The sequence below is a fragment of the Crocodylus siamensis genome, chromosome 12 (genome assembly GCF_052110815.1).
Source record: "Crocodylus siamensis isolate JL-2025a chromosome 12, ASM5211081v1, whole genome shotgun sequence".
NCBI classification, from domain to species: domain Eukaryota; kingdom Metazoa; phylum Chordata; order Crocodylia; family Crocodylidae; genus Crocodylus; species Crocodylus siamensis.
The window spans coordinates 6,534,605-6,550,006 of NC_143406.1; the positions used below are offsets into that span (position 1 = coordinate 6,534,605).

Below are 15,402 nucleotides of genomic sequence, written 5' to 3' on the forward strand. Positions count from 1 at the left end.
GTTTCTCTCTATACGAAAGGCTTCTAAGAAGCCGCCTCCTCTCGCTCACCAGCCAGGACACAGGTGAAAAGGCCGACTGGACCACTCCAGGCTCCACTACCCCAGGTGCTGCTCCATCTAACACCTCTTGCCCTCCCACTCCTTTCCTTTTTTTCCCCCTGTAATACTGCTCTTTCCCCAAGCCAACTTTGCCCTGAAGCCATAACTGATGCTACCAGCTTAACGGAGCATTGGAATTTGAAATTTTAACAGCGGCTTTTGGGATAGTCACAATCTCGCCATCTGTTTAAATCCAGGTCTACTGAGACTGTGGTCTTCACTTTCACTTCCCCAGGCCCAAAAAAATCAGAGACGTGAATATATTTCTTTTTGTTGACAAGGCCTTTCCTCTGAGGCGTTATACAGGTAGGATTTGGAGAAGAGCTAAAGCACAGATGAGCTTCTTGAGATAAAGGTTCAACATGTAGCTCTGTCATATAGGACTGGCCTCATCTTTAGGAGAAGGAGAAAGGTAAGTAAGTGCTCATGAAAGCAGAGCTGTGAGAAGTCTTTGGACCTGTCCTGGGACAATCAACACTGAGGGTCTCCGCTAAGTTCACTGGGGAAGCCACACCTGGCTATGCAAGTTGTAGCACTTGTTACAGGCAGTAGCAATTCCCTGGTACTGCCATGTCACAGTACTCCTCAGGGTACCACTGCTGCTGGTGGATTTACATGTGCCATTACTGTTACCCAAATATATCCTCATTTATTACTGTGGAAAATGCCCTTTCCTGGCAGAACACAGCTGTAAGAAGTTCTTTAAGTTAAGTAGTGCATGAAAAATAAGACACATTAATTTGCTTAGAATGGCCCCATGCAGAAGTCCCAAGCACCATTAAGTGTGAATCAGAACAAACAACTGCCCGGGGGGAACGGCACAAGAGTACCAGCCAGCCTTGGCATGTGCAGCCCCAGACATGGGCTAGGGCAGATCAAGGAGGGTGTCAGAGCAAGGGACTGGCCCTGTGTTGTTCCCCATTTAGCTCTAGCTTGCAAAGTGATGATGGACAAATAGCACTGCTTCCATTTGTCTACGGACCCTGTGGCCTAAGGCCTGCAGAGCCATCTACTGCTTGGAGGAAAGAGTGAACTACCAACACTCTTCGGTTACTGCTCTGCTCATTACTGCAGGGCACCAGGGCATCTGAGCACAGACTGCCTACATGGCAGGGTGCAGGCTAGAGGACAGTCCTGAAGGTTACCTGTCGCTTAACACTTTTATACTACTGCCATCCTTTGAACCTTTGTCATTGTCCCTCTAAGAGCATTACCCTCTGTATCCACCTGTTGCTGCCTCCTTGGTCTTGGAAATGCTGCAGGTACTGAAGAAGCATAAGCAAGGCATAATACTAAATACTCATTGGGCTTAGTTCTTTGTGCATGTACAGCTTTTTCAGCGTTCCTCCAAAAAGGAGGGTCCAAAACTCTGCCTTTAACTTACAGATGGTGAAACTGAGGTGTGGGACCTTGCTCAAAAGCATGAAACATTTAGGTGTCATGTCTTGACCTCCAGTGTCCCATGTAGTAATACAGTTTAAGGGTTTACCAATGTATACCACAGTTCACTTTCCAGGATGTAATGCTTCTGGATGCCAGCAAGTCCCAGGCATGTACTGAGAGGAACACAGTAGGGTCACAGGGACATGAGGCTACTAGAGCAATGTGGATTCTGTTACCTGTGTTCATTACTGGGTTTTAATCACCGGGTACTGGCTTCCTGTCACTGGAGGAGGAGACAGCTATTTTTGATTTGGCTCCTTTGCAATACGAGTTGTTTCAGTATTAGGCAGCTTTGGTGAAGACTCCAACAGGAGTTTAAAGGGAAAAATGGCTGCATTTAAGGGCAATTATGATCACAGGGAAATGATCCCCACTGAGATAAGCAGTTCTCTGCAGCGGGGAAATGCTAACGTGATGGTCAGATAACTCAGGATGGGGCTTTTGTAAACTCCATGATGGGAGAAAGGGAGACTAAAACCCTCCAATTTGTATGTCCTTGCCTCAGCTACCCGACACAAGAACTTTCTGCTGCTGCAAGCAGATGTGAGCTCCTGGCCTGCAGAGCGTGCACTCTTACTTGTTGCTGTGCTGCCCAGTCCGGTGCAGGAAGGCATTCAACGTGGCTCTTAGATCTTCACTGATTTTCTCCTGCAAAGGTAAAGATGGGAGAGGATCAGCTGCCTGGTGACCAGGACCAGGCTGCAACCAACAGAAATATTAACACTACCTTCTACTACTCCAGCACTCACATTCTGGTAGGATTTAGAGACCCTGGCAGGGATAGGGGTCCCATTCTGGTTGGCGTTTTGGAAACAGAGCATTCAAAAGAGCTCACCACCTATGTACATAGCCCAAAGGGAAGGGAAACTGAGGTACAGCAAGATGCAGTGGCCTGCCCAAGATCACTCGACAGATCAGCAACACAGCCTGACTATTACATCAGGCCTTTATCCCTCAGCTGCATAAACACCTCCAAAGAGAATCATGCACTTTCTAGGTAGGTCATTACAATCCTGAAGCCACAGGGCTGGAAAGGACCTCAGGGGTAGCTGGCTTGACCTACGAAAATACAGAATTTGGTGTTTCTTGTCAGATGGGGGGGAAAAGACTAACAGGGAAGAGAAAGCTATGCCTGCCTCTATAAATGCGTGTCTGCTCTTTAAATAGACAGCACAGCGTCTCGGATCAATGCATAGCACAGACATTTGTTTTGAAACACACGGCTCAATTCAGGCTTTTCTATTTCCTGGCACAGCTTTGCTAGTGGCGTGGAAACACCACCCAAATACACCAGCAGCCCAAGCTGCCTGGCTGTCAGAAGAAAGCAAACCTGCAGGGCCTGGGGCTGCCACATGGCCTATTAGTCTCTCAGCTGGGTCAGCCAGCTGCAAGCCCTCCACAGCAGGCAATCTGTGCCACCCACCTTCATCTAGAGGAGGGAACACCCCAACCCACAGTCAGTCCTGAGCAGCGTTTGCCCATGCAGCCGCAAGAGGCTAATTTCTCCTCTCAGAGTCACTTAATTATGTGAGCAGTAGGGCAGCTGCCAGGTCCAATCTCTCGTCCATTGAGGCTAACTAATCAGGCTAAACGAGAACGCTTCTGGCTCAGCGACCGACCCCACGGCACCCGCAGAAGGAGTACTTACCGTTGCCCTTTTCCTCAGAAACGCATCTGCTTCATCCACGAACAGCAAGAGGCTGTGACAGGGGGAGATCAAAGCAAGGAGAGTCATGAGGAGGCAGACACAGCAAGGGGAATGGACAAGACCTATGGGGGCCAACACCATTCTTCCCGTATCAGACACAACAGAGATTTTGGAGCTGAAATCCCCATGGGTGTACATTAGAAAGGGTTGCTGCATGGGTGAAATTTGGTCCCCAATCCAGAAGTTTCAGAAATGCAAAGGGCCCCAAAGCTATTCTTACACAGCAGACCTTGGGACCAATATGCCGTGGCTCACGTACTCCAGGCTGAGCCTGCTGTTCTTTCATGGATATGAAAGCCTGACAATAACCACAGAATAAAACCGTTCCCCACTCACTGACCAAGTTTTCCCCACCACTTGCTTTATTAGTTTTATTTATTTCAGCACTCTGGTGGAAATAACAGTTTTATTATTTATTCATTCGTTTCTCTGCATCAAGTCAATGAATAATTCAGAAAAAATAAATGCTCTGGTAACGCCAGACTAGTGTTGGTCCCGAGAGAGAGGGTATGAAGATGTGTATCAATAAAAGAGGCCGAGTCACTTAACAGCTGCAACAATTTGTATCGTGTTCTCATCTAACTTCATATCTACAGCTTGCCTTTCAAGTGATCCAAGCACAGCTCGTAATCTTTTACTCTGCTTTAGTGTTGCTGGCAGCGTTTTTGGCTGCTCTCTGCCTCTACAAAAAGCACCCTTAGCGAGAGACCCTTCTACCGCTGCTGCCCAGATTTCAGCAGCTCAGCACAGAACAGCTGAATTGCAACTCAGAAGCAAAGGGTGTCACTTGTTGGGCCCCCTTCAGAAACAGATGCTGTATAAAACTTTGTGTGGAGCTACAGAAAAGTGTACTGATGAGAACCAACACATATCTGTAGCCCTTATTCTTTACTTGTAGGTATGCAGCTGTGCCGATGTGCGTCAAACACAAGTTTGACTGCACAGAAGTTGAAATGGGACCAGGGGACCTGGCTTGAGCAGTGCTATGAAGCGTGTTACTCTCGGAAGACCATTCCCCAGCAAGCTAGGCAGTTTAACAACACAGCTAGGCCAGTCCATTTTGTTTCAGTTCACCCACATTCCTTAGGCTTCTCTCGTTCCAGTCCCAAAAAAAAACTTAGGCCATCAACTTATCCCCAATAAGTTTATTCTATAAGTTGTAAAAATTTATATTTAGGGGAAATAGAAACATTTTGGTGATGAATGCAGCCAAGTATCGATACAGACACTGCCAGAGAAGGTCTGTCCGAATCAATGAGACTTCACATAAATCATCAATTAGCCAACTCCTACACGGCGCAAAATAGGACAGGAACAAAACGAGATGGCTCCCAGCCCTGTGCTAGATTGTAATCTCCCTGGGAGCAGAGAAGGTGCCCAAGTGAAAAATGAAGCTGGCTTGCTAACTAGCCTCAGAACTTCCTTTGGGCTGCAGCAGACATCTTGTGCTAGGCCAAAGAGCCTAGCTATGCTCCTTCCCTAGAAAAGGAAGCTAGGCTTTAGCCAGAATGAAGGGACTGCTCTCTAGGAGGCAGTGCCTTCAGCTTCTCAATGGATTCCCATGCTTCTAAATGGTTTCACCACTAGACTGGGGGGAAAAAGAAGTTTTGACTCTCCTCTTCTTGCTGGAGGCTCATGGGAGATGCAGGCAAGCAGCAGGATCTCAACCACACAGGTGAACAAAACCTGAGTGGATGAACCGGGAAGCCTGCTTGGCTTGGCTGTCTCTCAGAATTGGCTAATGTCAGTTTAATTGCAGTGACCAATGGGTACAGTAACTGCTTTTCTACTTTGGGGTGTTAGATTTGCAAGCACCAGGCTAATAGATGCACCCTTGCTCTGGGTCTCCTAAGAAAGGGTAAAGACCAAAGCAAAGCTCAGGTGCAAAAGAACATCAACTTACCCTCTCCTACTCGTGTTGGCCCAGTCAAAGAGCTTGTGCATGGCAGTAACTCCTTCACGCCCCATAGGGGCGACATCGCCACCAGTCATGATGGCATAATCCATGCCTGAATGCATGGCTAATTTCTGTGGGGAAAAAGAAAAAAGATGGAAGAGGGAGTGAGTGCTGAGTAAAACTGCCTTGTTCCATAGGAGAACTTGCAGAGTGAGGAGGGAAAGGGGCCACGTTCAACACTGGAGCCTCTCTGGGGAAGATTGTGAGGTGGAAGCTTACAAATCCTTGGCAGCTGAAAAATTAAACTAATTCTTACTAAATCCATCAGCAGCACAGTGAGCTCATTCAGTGCTCAGGAAAGCAGGAGGCCATGAGATTTGAACCTGCATCTCTCTGACACCCCCAACCACAGCACTCAAGCCACCATGCCAGAGATTGTGCATTAAACAGGACTGCTTCCAGCCCTTCCTTTAAAGCTGGCCCCGTCGGCAGCCAAGCAAGAGAGATGCTCTCTTTCTTCTGGCCCAGCCACAAGTGGGAGGGTGTGTGGCTCAGTGAGATGACTGCTTTCCTAGGAAAGAGCAGATCTGGGTTCTAGCCTAGATCCTTCCTCCTAATGGGGTAAAAGCTTCCCTTCTGCATTGCTCTCAAGGTGAAATGGCCCAGCTTCAAGAGGTGGGCTGGATAATGCATGCCTACACCTGCAGCACAGGGGTCTGAGGACTGTGCTGAGAAGTGGGACAGCTGCAGGTTCAGGCCTCTGGGGGGGGGACACCTAAAACCAAGCTCTTTTGCTTCCTGCTACAAGGCCCCTGGCTCCTGGTTTCTTCTGGTACACATGCACACAGTGCATGCCTGCTCAGCCAGTGTGCAACCTCATGTACACACAGGAGCCCTGTGGATGGTTATGCATCCCTGCTGCAGGGGTAATGGAATCCCAAACTGTTCAGGAGTGCCCAAAAAGGCCACTTCTGTGGCTGGAAGAGCTGCCATGTCAGCACATCAAGGAGAACAGAACACGGCCCTTAGACTTCCTGTAGGTCCGGATGCCACCTTTCACTCAACTGCTGCAGCCCATTCACCCACTCACTACCCACCTTATCTGTCAAGGCTGCAAGCTGTCCAAAGCAGGGGTGGGTTTTCCTACATGTCTGTACAATGCACTAGAGCCTGAAGCACAACAAGAGCCTCAAGGGATCAGTGCAGTACCAACGGGGGGGAGGATTTCTGCCTTGCTCTGCTTGCTGATAAGAGTTAAAAGCTCCAACTTCTTTGATATTCAGCCAAAACTATGGAAATTGTCCCTTTCTTTTGGAAGGCAGTTGTTAAAGCATGACACAGGTTTATTTGTCAGGTGGCTGCTAAATGAAAGGTTTCACAGAGAAGCCCTTGGAGCATGCTAGCAATTTCTCCCATAAACTGGCAGGTAAGAGAAAGTCTGTTCTGCTTTTGCCAGAATCCCAGCCCATCCATCAGGCGACTGTGACAGGACGTATCCAGTGTTTACAGAGCACGGCCAAGGAGGTGACTGCTTCCCACGGGCCACTGTTTAGTTTGATGTGTGGCATCATCCAAGGGCAAAATACACTAGTCGAGCCTCCCCCTCTGCCCTTGCCCAAACTCTTCTAGCGAAGGCTGTGGACTAATGAAATGAGCCTCTGAATTAAGCATGCCCCCTCTGCCTGACGGTCAAATGCTCGTGGCCAATTAGCCTGCTGCTGCCTGTGCCTGGCTTGGTGAATGTGTCAATCGGTCCCCAAACATAAAATCATCTCTCTCAAGATCTTGAAAGCTAGAACAGCCAGTCTGTCAGAATTCTGGCAGGGTTTTTACCTTGGCAAAGAGTGTTTTTCCAGTACCGGGTGGGCCATACATAAGGATATTCCTGTAGAGACTTTTATTCTTTTTCGTATTCCTTGTTGCTATGGCAATGTCTCTCACACGGGCCTCCAGTTTTGGCTACAAGAAAAATGCAAGGTTTAGGAAACAGACATCAAGCTGAAGGATGCTGGGGTATGTCTAAGCTTCATGCATTGATAGGAGAGGGTGATCTGTGCTGTCAGAGAAAGCTGGAGTCTCAGGACTCAATCTCTCAGCCTGAATTCCTGCAGCTCGCTGGCTTGGAGTGGAATTGTGCCCTGTTCTGCTTCAGGATATGCTGCATTTCAAGCCACGATTTGACTATAATTATTGCAACTCAAGTCACAACCAGGGAACAAAGCTATTAGCTATTATTAGTTTATGGACTAAATAACCACCTTCTCTTGGATGTCCTAAAAGTCCCCCCTCTTAGGTTAGGTAACAGGCCAAATAAGAAACAAATATTGGTAGTAATAAGTCTTCCATTGAAGCGAGAAATGAACTCATGCCTATACATATTCATATACTTGCAAAGATGCCCAGGGTAGCTATTCCTACCAAAGCATATTTTTCTAACAGGCCCTAAGCAGCCTTTTAATTTGCCCAGTATTAAGGAACTTAATTCAGTAGCAAAAGTGCAGAGTCAGGGCTAATTAGGGGGTTGACAGCCATCCACAAGGTGTTTCAAGTCTAGCACATATATTCTTTGGTTCTCTGGCCCTGAAAATGGATATAAAAGCGCTAATATTTCACAGATTAGAGAAGACAAGTGGAACTCTGACAGTGTATACAGCCCCATTAGCATGCTGCTAGAGGAAAAAATCATGGCAAAGGAAGTGCTGAATTAAGACTTCCAAGGACTTTGGGCCAAAGGATCAAAGGTTACTAGCGTGTTTAATGTGTGCCACACTGAACACGGGAGCGTATTTACACTCCCAGTGCCTCAAGGGGTGGCATTTTTAGCGTGACTGAACTGTAACTCAATTGAAAGCGAAAGCAAGGCAAGAACTTTGATGCTTGGTTATATAAGAGCCTTGAAGGTTTGAGAGTGCAAAAGCAGGTACTTACACTGAGAACGACTCCTTCAAGAGCATCTTGAGCTTTGCTGGTAAGACGCTTACCCACCTGGGGAGAACAAATCCCATCAGTGACGGGCAGAGGCCACCCCCAGACCTTACCAGCAGTTAGCCTGGGCAAAAGACTCATAACAGAATTAGAGACAGAGTGAAGTTAATATGCTCTGGCAATTCCAATGCCTGCCAGTCTTCATAGCATGGATCAGAAATCATGAGTTCATATGGCTTCCCCACTCCCTTCCAAGAAACACACTGTGAGCCCATATGAACACTGCTTCCAGAGACAGGGTAAATAAACACCATAAAGGCCATGCATAAGCACAGCATGGTGTTCTGCATCCCCAGCTAGCAGCAACCCAAAGTAACAGCAGCATTTACCTTGATAGGGTGTTTCAGCGACTCCAGCACCGTGATACGCGAGGTTTCTCTCACCAGGGAGGGTTTCCCCAGACGTGCTTCTATGTATCGCCCCGCAACCCCTGTAGCATTCTTGGCAGAGTAAATGCCCACAGCCAGCAGCGTCAGGCCTGCCACCTGGAAGAGACAGGAGGAGTCTGTTGAGCTGCTTCTGCAAGAGAATGCCATCACCTGCCTGCTTCTGGCATAGATTCATAGATGTCTGGGTCAGCAGGGACCTTAGCAGATCATTGAGTTCGACCCCCTGCCCTGGGCAGGAAAGAGCACTGGGGTCAGGTGACCCCAGCCAAGTGCCTGTCTAGTTTTCTCTTAAAGACCCCCAAGCAGGAGAGGAGCACTACCTTCCTTGGGAGCCCATTCCAGATTTTGGCAACCCTTACCTACAGAAGTTTTCCCTGACGTCTAACCTAAATCCATGGGCAACCGGTGCCTCCCGAATCCGGAGGGCACCAGATCGCTGTCGGGGCGGATGTGCCTCAGCGGCTGATTGCCAAAGCCAGAATCACCAGTGGCGAAACTTGAAGCGTGCTTCTGCCAGCACTTCCAGTTTCATGGCTGGCACTTCCAGGAGGTACATGGCCAATCTTGGGGTGCACCATGCACCCACGTGCACCCTCTATGTGTCACCAAAGCCTAAATCTGCTCTCTGTCAGTTTGGGGCCATTGTTCCTAGTTATGTCAAGGGGTGCCCTGGTAAACAGAACATCTCCTATTCCTTGCTGCCCACCCCCGCTGCCCCCAATGAATTTGTAGGCAGCCACAAGATCACCTCTCAGCCTTCTCTTGCAGAGGCTGAAGAGATCCAGGCCCCATAATCTCTCTTCATAGCGCTTTGCCTCCAGGCTCTGGCCCCTCTCAAGATTGTCCACATCCCTCTTGAAGTGTGGCACCCAGAACTGAACACAATACTCCAAGTCAGGAGGTTGCTATTGAGTCAGGGGGATTTAGACTGTGCTCAGGGTTTGTCCAAATACATGGGGGCAGGCACGGACTAAAGCCTGATTCTATGCATCTTACAGCTCAGGTGAGACTGGAATCAATCTTGAGCTGCGCATTCACTGCGGTCAGAGGAGCAGGGGGCCAGAGTGGCAAAACAATGCTGGGATCAAGGCTGAGCGTAAAGTGCAGACAGGCGCTTCAAAACAGAACAGCATGCCACTGGAAAAGGCCAGGATAATCTGCGGTGTTTTCTACTTGGTTAATCCAAACTGTGAGAGTGCAGCTGAAAATTAAGTGCATTCTCAGAGATGCACTACTCCCATTTATACTGATCACTGTGTGGTCCAGGGAGGGTTATCATGGCCCATCAATTTGCATTTATGTGCCAATGACAGGGGAAGAAAAGACTCATCTTGAACGAATACAAGCCTATGAGAGTGGTTGCTCCTAGAAAGGATGGACAGAATAGTCTAGACTATTCTCAAACCACCAGTAACATTCCAGGTCAAATTTGGCCCCACGCAATGGAAAACAGCAAGCATCTACAAAATAGGATTGTTTCCATTGCACATCTTCTCCCATGTCATCAGGGACTGCAGCAGCATTAGAGCAAGGAGAACTTTGCAAAGGAAGAGCTAGACACCAAGGCCAGAAATGAACTTAACCCATCTCTCTCTATTCTCCCAAATGAGAGTGGAGTGGACAACTCCCACCAACCACTGAACACAGCTGAGGTATGGGCTGTGTTTGAAGGGTCCTGCATTATCCGCCCCAACTTGGTGGTTGACAGAAGTCAATCGTTGTGGTGCATGGTGACCAGTGTGGGTCCCTCAAGGCTCTGTCCTAGGGCCCATACTTTTTTACATCTTCATTAATGATGTGGACATTGGTATCAGAAGCAGGCTGGCCAAGTTTGCCGATGATACCAAACTCTGGGGTAAAGTGTCCACACCTGAGGACAGGAGGGCGATCCAGGCAGATCTTGACAGGCTCATGAAATGGGCAGACAAGAACCTGATGGTGTTCAACACCAAAAAATGCAAGGTTCTCCACCTTGGGAGGAAAAACCCACAGCACCCTTATAGGCTTGGCAGTACTATGCTGGCTAGCACTACAGATGAAAGCGACTTGGGGGTCATGACTAGCCACAAAATGAACATGAGCCTTCAGTGTGATGCTGCGGCTAGTAAAGCGACCAAAACACTGGCTTGCATCCATAGATGCTTCTCAAACAAATCCCAGGACGTCATTCTCCCGTTGTACTCGGCTTTGGTGAGGCCGCAGCTCGAGTACTGTGGGCTCCACAATTCAAAAAGGATGTGGAGAAGCTTGAGAGGGTGCAGAGCAGAGCCACGCGCATGATCAGAGGTCAGGAAAACAGACCTTACGATGACAGGCTGAGAGCCATGGGGCTCTTCAGCCTGGAAAAGTGCAGGCTCTGGAGTAATCTGGTGGCCACCTATAAGTTTATCAGGGGTGCTCATCAGGATCTGGGGGAACGTCTGATCACCAGAGGCCCCAAGGGATGACAAGACCAAATGGTCACAAACTCCGCCGCGACCGATTCAGGCTGGACCCAAGGAAGAACTTCACTGTCCGAGCCCCCAAGGTCGGGAATAGACTGCCGCCAGAGGTGGTTCAAGCACCTACTTTGAACACCTTCACGACACACTTGGATGCTTATCTTGCTGGGATCCTATGACCCCAGCTGACTTCCTGCCCCTGGGGCAGGGGGCTGGACTCGATCCTTCAGGGTCCCTTCCAGCCCAAATGTCTACGAAATATCCCTGGGAAATAAGTTCCTGTGATGCTCTGAGACTTCGCTTTTGGGGGCAACTGGCAGGGAATCTCCTTTGCCACCACTGGCGGAGGTTCAATATCAGTGGTTCTCAACCTTTTTTTTTAGACTCAAGTCACTCCCCACCCCAACAGACTCAAGGCACCCTTTGGAAAATGTCAGCTCTGAGTTTCACTTGATTTTTGACTATAGAAAAATACTATTCCGAACTGTTCTCTCAGCACAGACTTTATGGATAATGCCTACAGGTGACCCACAGCCCCCAGAGACAGGGCATTTAAGGCTATGGTACCTTACATTTCACCAGCAAAGGAAATGGTGCCTGCATCCCCTCCTGCCTCCCCACCACAGTGATCACTCATCTGGCATGGCTCGATTCCCTCTCAAGGAAGTCTGCCTTAATTGCTGGCCCTAACAGCAAGGCTGTCAAGAACACTGAAGTCAATAAGGTGAATTGCCCGTGGGCCTTTCTACCACTGCCAGCACCTGCCTTGACAAGCAGCCTGTAAATAGACTTTCATCAACATCTCTTTCGCTGTCCAGCAGAGCTCACTTAGGAAGCAATAACTGTCATGTGAAATTGCCAGCAGAGGAAGCCCCCATGCAGCGAAGTGGTAAAATGATCTGAACAAGAGATGCACCAGATTTTCCATAGCACAGGCACTGAGGGGTACCACGAGGGAGAGGTGCCGGGGACAGGTAGATGGGGCTCCAGCCCCACATGGCCACCTCTGGAAAGGTTTCTGAAGCCACGTGCTTATTTAAGCAAATCTGGAAGATCCAACACCACCAAAGTCCTCATCTCAGCCCTAGTGGGATGTGGGATAATGGCCAAATATTTGAATAGTTATAGTTTAACCAACGGACTCTTCTGAGCTACTTCACCAGGGAAACGACTGAGATGTTTCAAGTGACTGCTACCCCTGAATGCCTGGCTTTGAGGAAGTGCCCTCTGCAAAGGCAGGGCCCCTTTGAAGTGGCCAAAAAGCCATCCCCACTGCCACATACAACCACCACTGAACGAGCCTCCTCCTGAAGGGGGATATCAGTGCTCAGCAACACCGAACATGAGCATAGGATAGAAAGTGAACAACAAATCCAATCCATGCTGCAAGGGAAATATTAACCACAACTGGACAACTGTAATGCCAGTAAGCGTCTTGTGACCTCTGAGTTCAGAGGGAAACCGTGTCTTTTAAGGGCATGCTTTGGCTTCCCAAACTTCAGATCGCGACAGTGTTATGTACATGAGCTACTTTTAAACCTACTTTGGGAAAGTTCTGTACACTCAAACTCACATATATCTCACACTGTTGGCACAGCTCCCGCAGCCCACCAAGACAACATCTTCCTCCAGGAAGCGTTAAGAGAATGTGTGATGTCTTGCTGTAAGGGGCTCAAGGGCAGAGGCTCCTTGGTGAAGATACCCTGAAGTGTGTCTGGAAAGACCGTCCCAAAATGAAAGGGGCAACAAAGGGATGGAAAGAGAGCTCGGTGAGCTAGGATGCATGGGCAATTCCCACAAATGTTGTCTGAAAGGTTTCTCCCCGGCAATGCCAAACACCTCATCTATAGTACGTATAAATTTGGTAGCAGCTGAAGCCCCTGATTGCTGCCAGCTGGAAGGGGCCTGTAAAAGCATTACATGTGGGACGTTAATAGGACTGTAAAAGCAAAGATTAACGTCAGGGTTTACAACCAAGGCTGGCTCACTGTCCTGAGCATGCACTGTCACTAATCACATTAATAGCATCTCAACAGACAGGCCAATAAAAAGCCACGTGAGAAAGGCAAGTGATGCATTTAAATCAGAGGCATCCTTATATGTGGACGTGTTGCATGCATGTGACAGGCAGTGGAGCCTACTTGGGAGGGAATCCTAGGTTTGTTTCCTGCTCTGTGGATCCATAGGTTTTGCCTTCATACTGGACCAAAAGCTGAAGAACATTTCGTGTCCTTAATATCAGCAGCATGGCTCTTTTGTTACCTGCATTGCTGAGGCACATAGTTAGACCTGTACTGGCTCTGCACACGTCTCCCCTTCTACGCTCGCCGTCTCTCAGCTCCCAAAACTGCAAAAGCCACGACTGCTAGTTTGAGAGCTATCAAAGCAGTAACATCCACTCACATCAGTGTTACTGGGCAGTGCTGCTTATCAGTGAGCTATTCAGTCCAATAAGCCTGCATCACCCTTTATGAAAACAGTACTGCAATACCATGCAACAGCATTAGCAGAGCACACTGTATTAGCACAGAACACATTAACCGTACCATGCTGATTCGATGATTCAGAGTGGGAGCAGCATTTAGGAAAATCAAGACAATTTTCATTGCGACTGATGGACACCGGGAATAAACTATTCAAGATAATGGTGTTTTCTAGGAGACCATGGTGACACTGCAATGTTTAACTGAAACTTTTATAATGTTCTTGTTTTAAGCAGGACAGAAAACATCAGTTCTCATCAAGCAAGCACGTGTTCACTTTTTCATGTAAAAAAAAAAAAAAGCCTACATAAATAATAGATGGAGCCCTGTCACTCACTGCTCATCTTTGGGATCTGCTTCCCAAAGGCACGTGCTGGACCTGTGAAGGGACTCACAGGAACACATCTGTTGCTTCTCAAGGACTGCTGCCCACAGCACCCTAACTACAGCATTTGAAAGGAATGGGGACAGCCAGGTTCGGAGTGCATCACCACCAGCACTCCACCCAGACAACTTTGTACATGTCCCTGCTACAGCCCTGCTCTAACCAATTCCCAGGGCTACAGACATGCCCTTCTGCAGCTGTCAGTTCAGAACAGAGAAGACTGATCTTGGTTCTAGACATGTGACACCAAAAAACCAACTCTGATCCACTGGGTAGCTGCCCATCTAACCGGTGTATGCAGACATGATTATTTGGGTAAATGTGATATATTTTATTAGACCAAGTGAATAGTTGGAAAAATTGTTCTTTGCAAGCTTTTGGGCACAGGTGCCTTTCTTCAGGCATAGGAAGAGTCTGCCAGTGTTCGCCTTCTCTTTAGGTCAAATAGAAGCTTAAATCAATATGCAAAAATGATAATTTTTTTGCAGATGGCAGGCAGGTTATAATGTGTATGCACTTCCTCCACACTGACAAGCCCAGGAATCTTGCAGATCAGCTGGACAGGAATCTGCCATTTCAAGATCCATGACTGGGAGTTTTCTATCCATTTCCTCTAGCAGTCTTGGTACCTCTGTAATTGCAGCTTCAGCAACGCTGGTGACATACAATTTGTTTCGGTGCCACCATGCCAATCTGCATAGGGGTGGACTCAGATTAACTGTCCCCTCTTGCTGAAAGTCCAACTAATGGAGATTGGTTTAATCAAGATATATTGTAGAGGCCAAACAGAGCTTAGCTGCATATTTAACCAATGCAAAGCCTACAGAAAGAGGGCATTATAGCATCCTTGAAACGGCACTTGCAGTACAGAAGGTGGGAGGGAGGGTGATAGACCATATGCAAAGACATGCAGCAAAGCCAGGTCTCCTTTATAAAAGATTCTGTATTTAACACTAAACCTCTTTTAAAAAAGAGACGGCCTGGTACAGGCAAGTATGAAAATGAGTGTGCAGAGGGAGGGCAGGGGGTGAATTCTGGGAAGGAAACATGTCTAATGTACCTATCCCACCTCCTCCAAAAAGATTATGAGAGGGAAAGCGTGACCACCTAAATCCCTGTGCAGAAAATCCAGTGTCATACCGCACCCCTGCTATAGCCACGTCACGGTGCACAGTATTACAACCCTGGGAAGGTGAGCATGGAAGATACAGGTGGCCTTGAGAACAACATCAGAATGAGGAACTGCAATAGCAAAGGTGGGTCCTGAGCTGCATGTTAATCAGGAGATGGAAGTGAGCAGATAACAGATACAGTGAGAGCAAAGACTAGGCTTCCTGCTGCAGAGACAAGGAAGCTCGTTGGAGGTGGGGGCAGGCAAAGAATCTGAGCGGGGAGGGGAGGAATATAGCCACGCACCCAGGAATTGGCACCTTGTGACCTGGGGGTCACAAGAATGAAACTGTGCAGAGAGACCCAAGACCTGCCTTGAGGTTACCTGCTGGTGCTCAGGTCAGCAGTCACCGTGTCCTATATTAAACCACCCTGCCCACAGCTTCTTTGCATGAACTGCTT

The 15,402-nt window shown here is 48.2% G+C and overlaps 1 protein-coding gene across 1 annotated transcript in view; it reads right to left on the reverse strand.

Moving 5' to 3' along the window:
* Positions 1–15,402, reverse strand: part of LOC149854536 (ATPase family AAA domain-containing protein 3-like) — a 50,680-nt gene that overhangs the window by 21,231 nt on the left and 14,047 nt on the right. Inside the window, exons 8-13 of the mRNA XM_090023126.1 lie at positions 8,462–8,617; positions 8,076–8,132; positions 6,981–7,106; positions 5,154–5,278; positions 3,191–3,242; positions 2,120–2,190 (exon numbers count right to left, since the gene is read on the reverse strand). Of these exons, the coding sequence (XP_089879252.1) occupies positions 2,120–2,190; positions 3,191–3,242; positions 5,154–5,278; positions 6,981–7,106; positions 8,076–8,132; positions 8,462–8,617 (587 nt within the window). The remainder of the gene's footprint in view (positions 1–2,119; positions 2,191–3,190; positions 3,243–5,153; positions 5,279–6,980; positions 7,107–8,075; positions 8,133–8,461; positions 8,618–15,402) is intronic.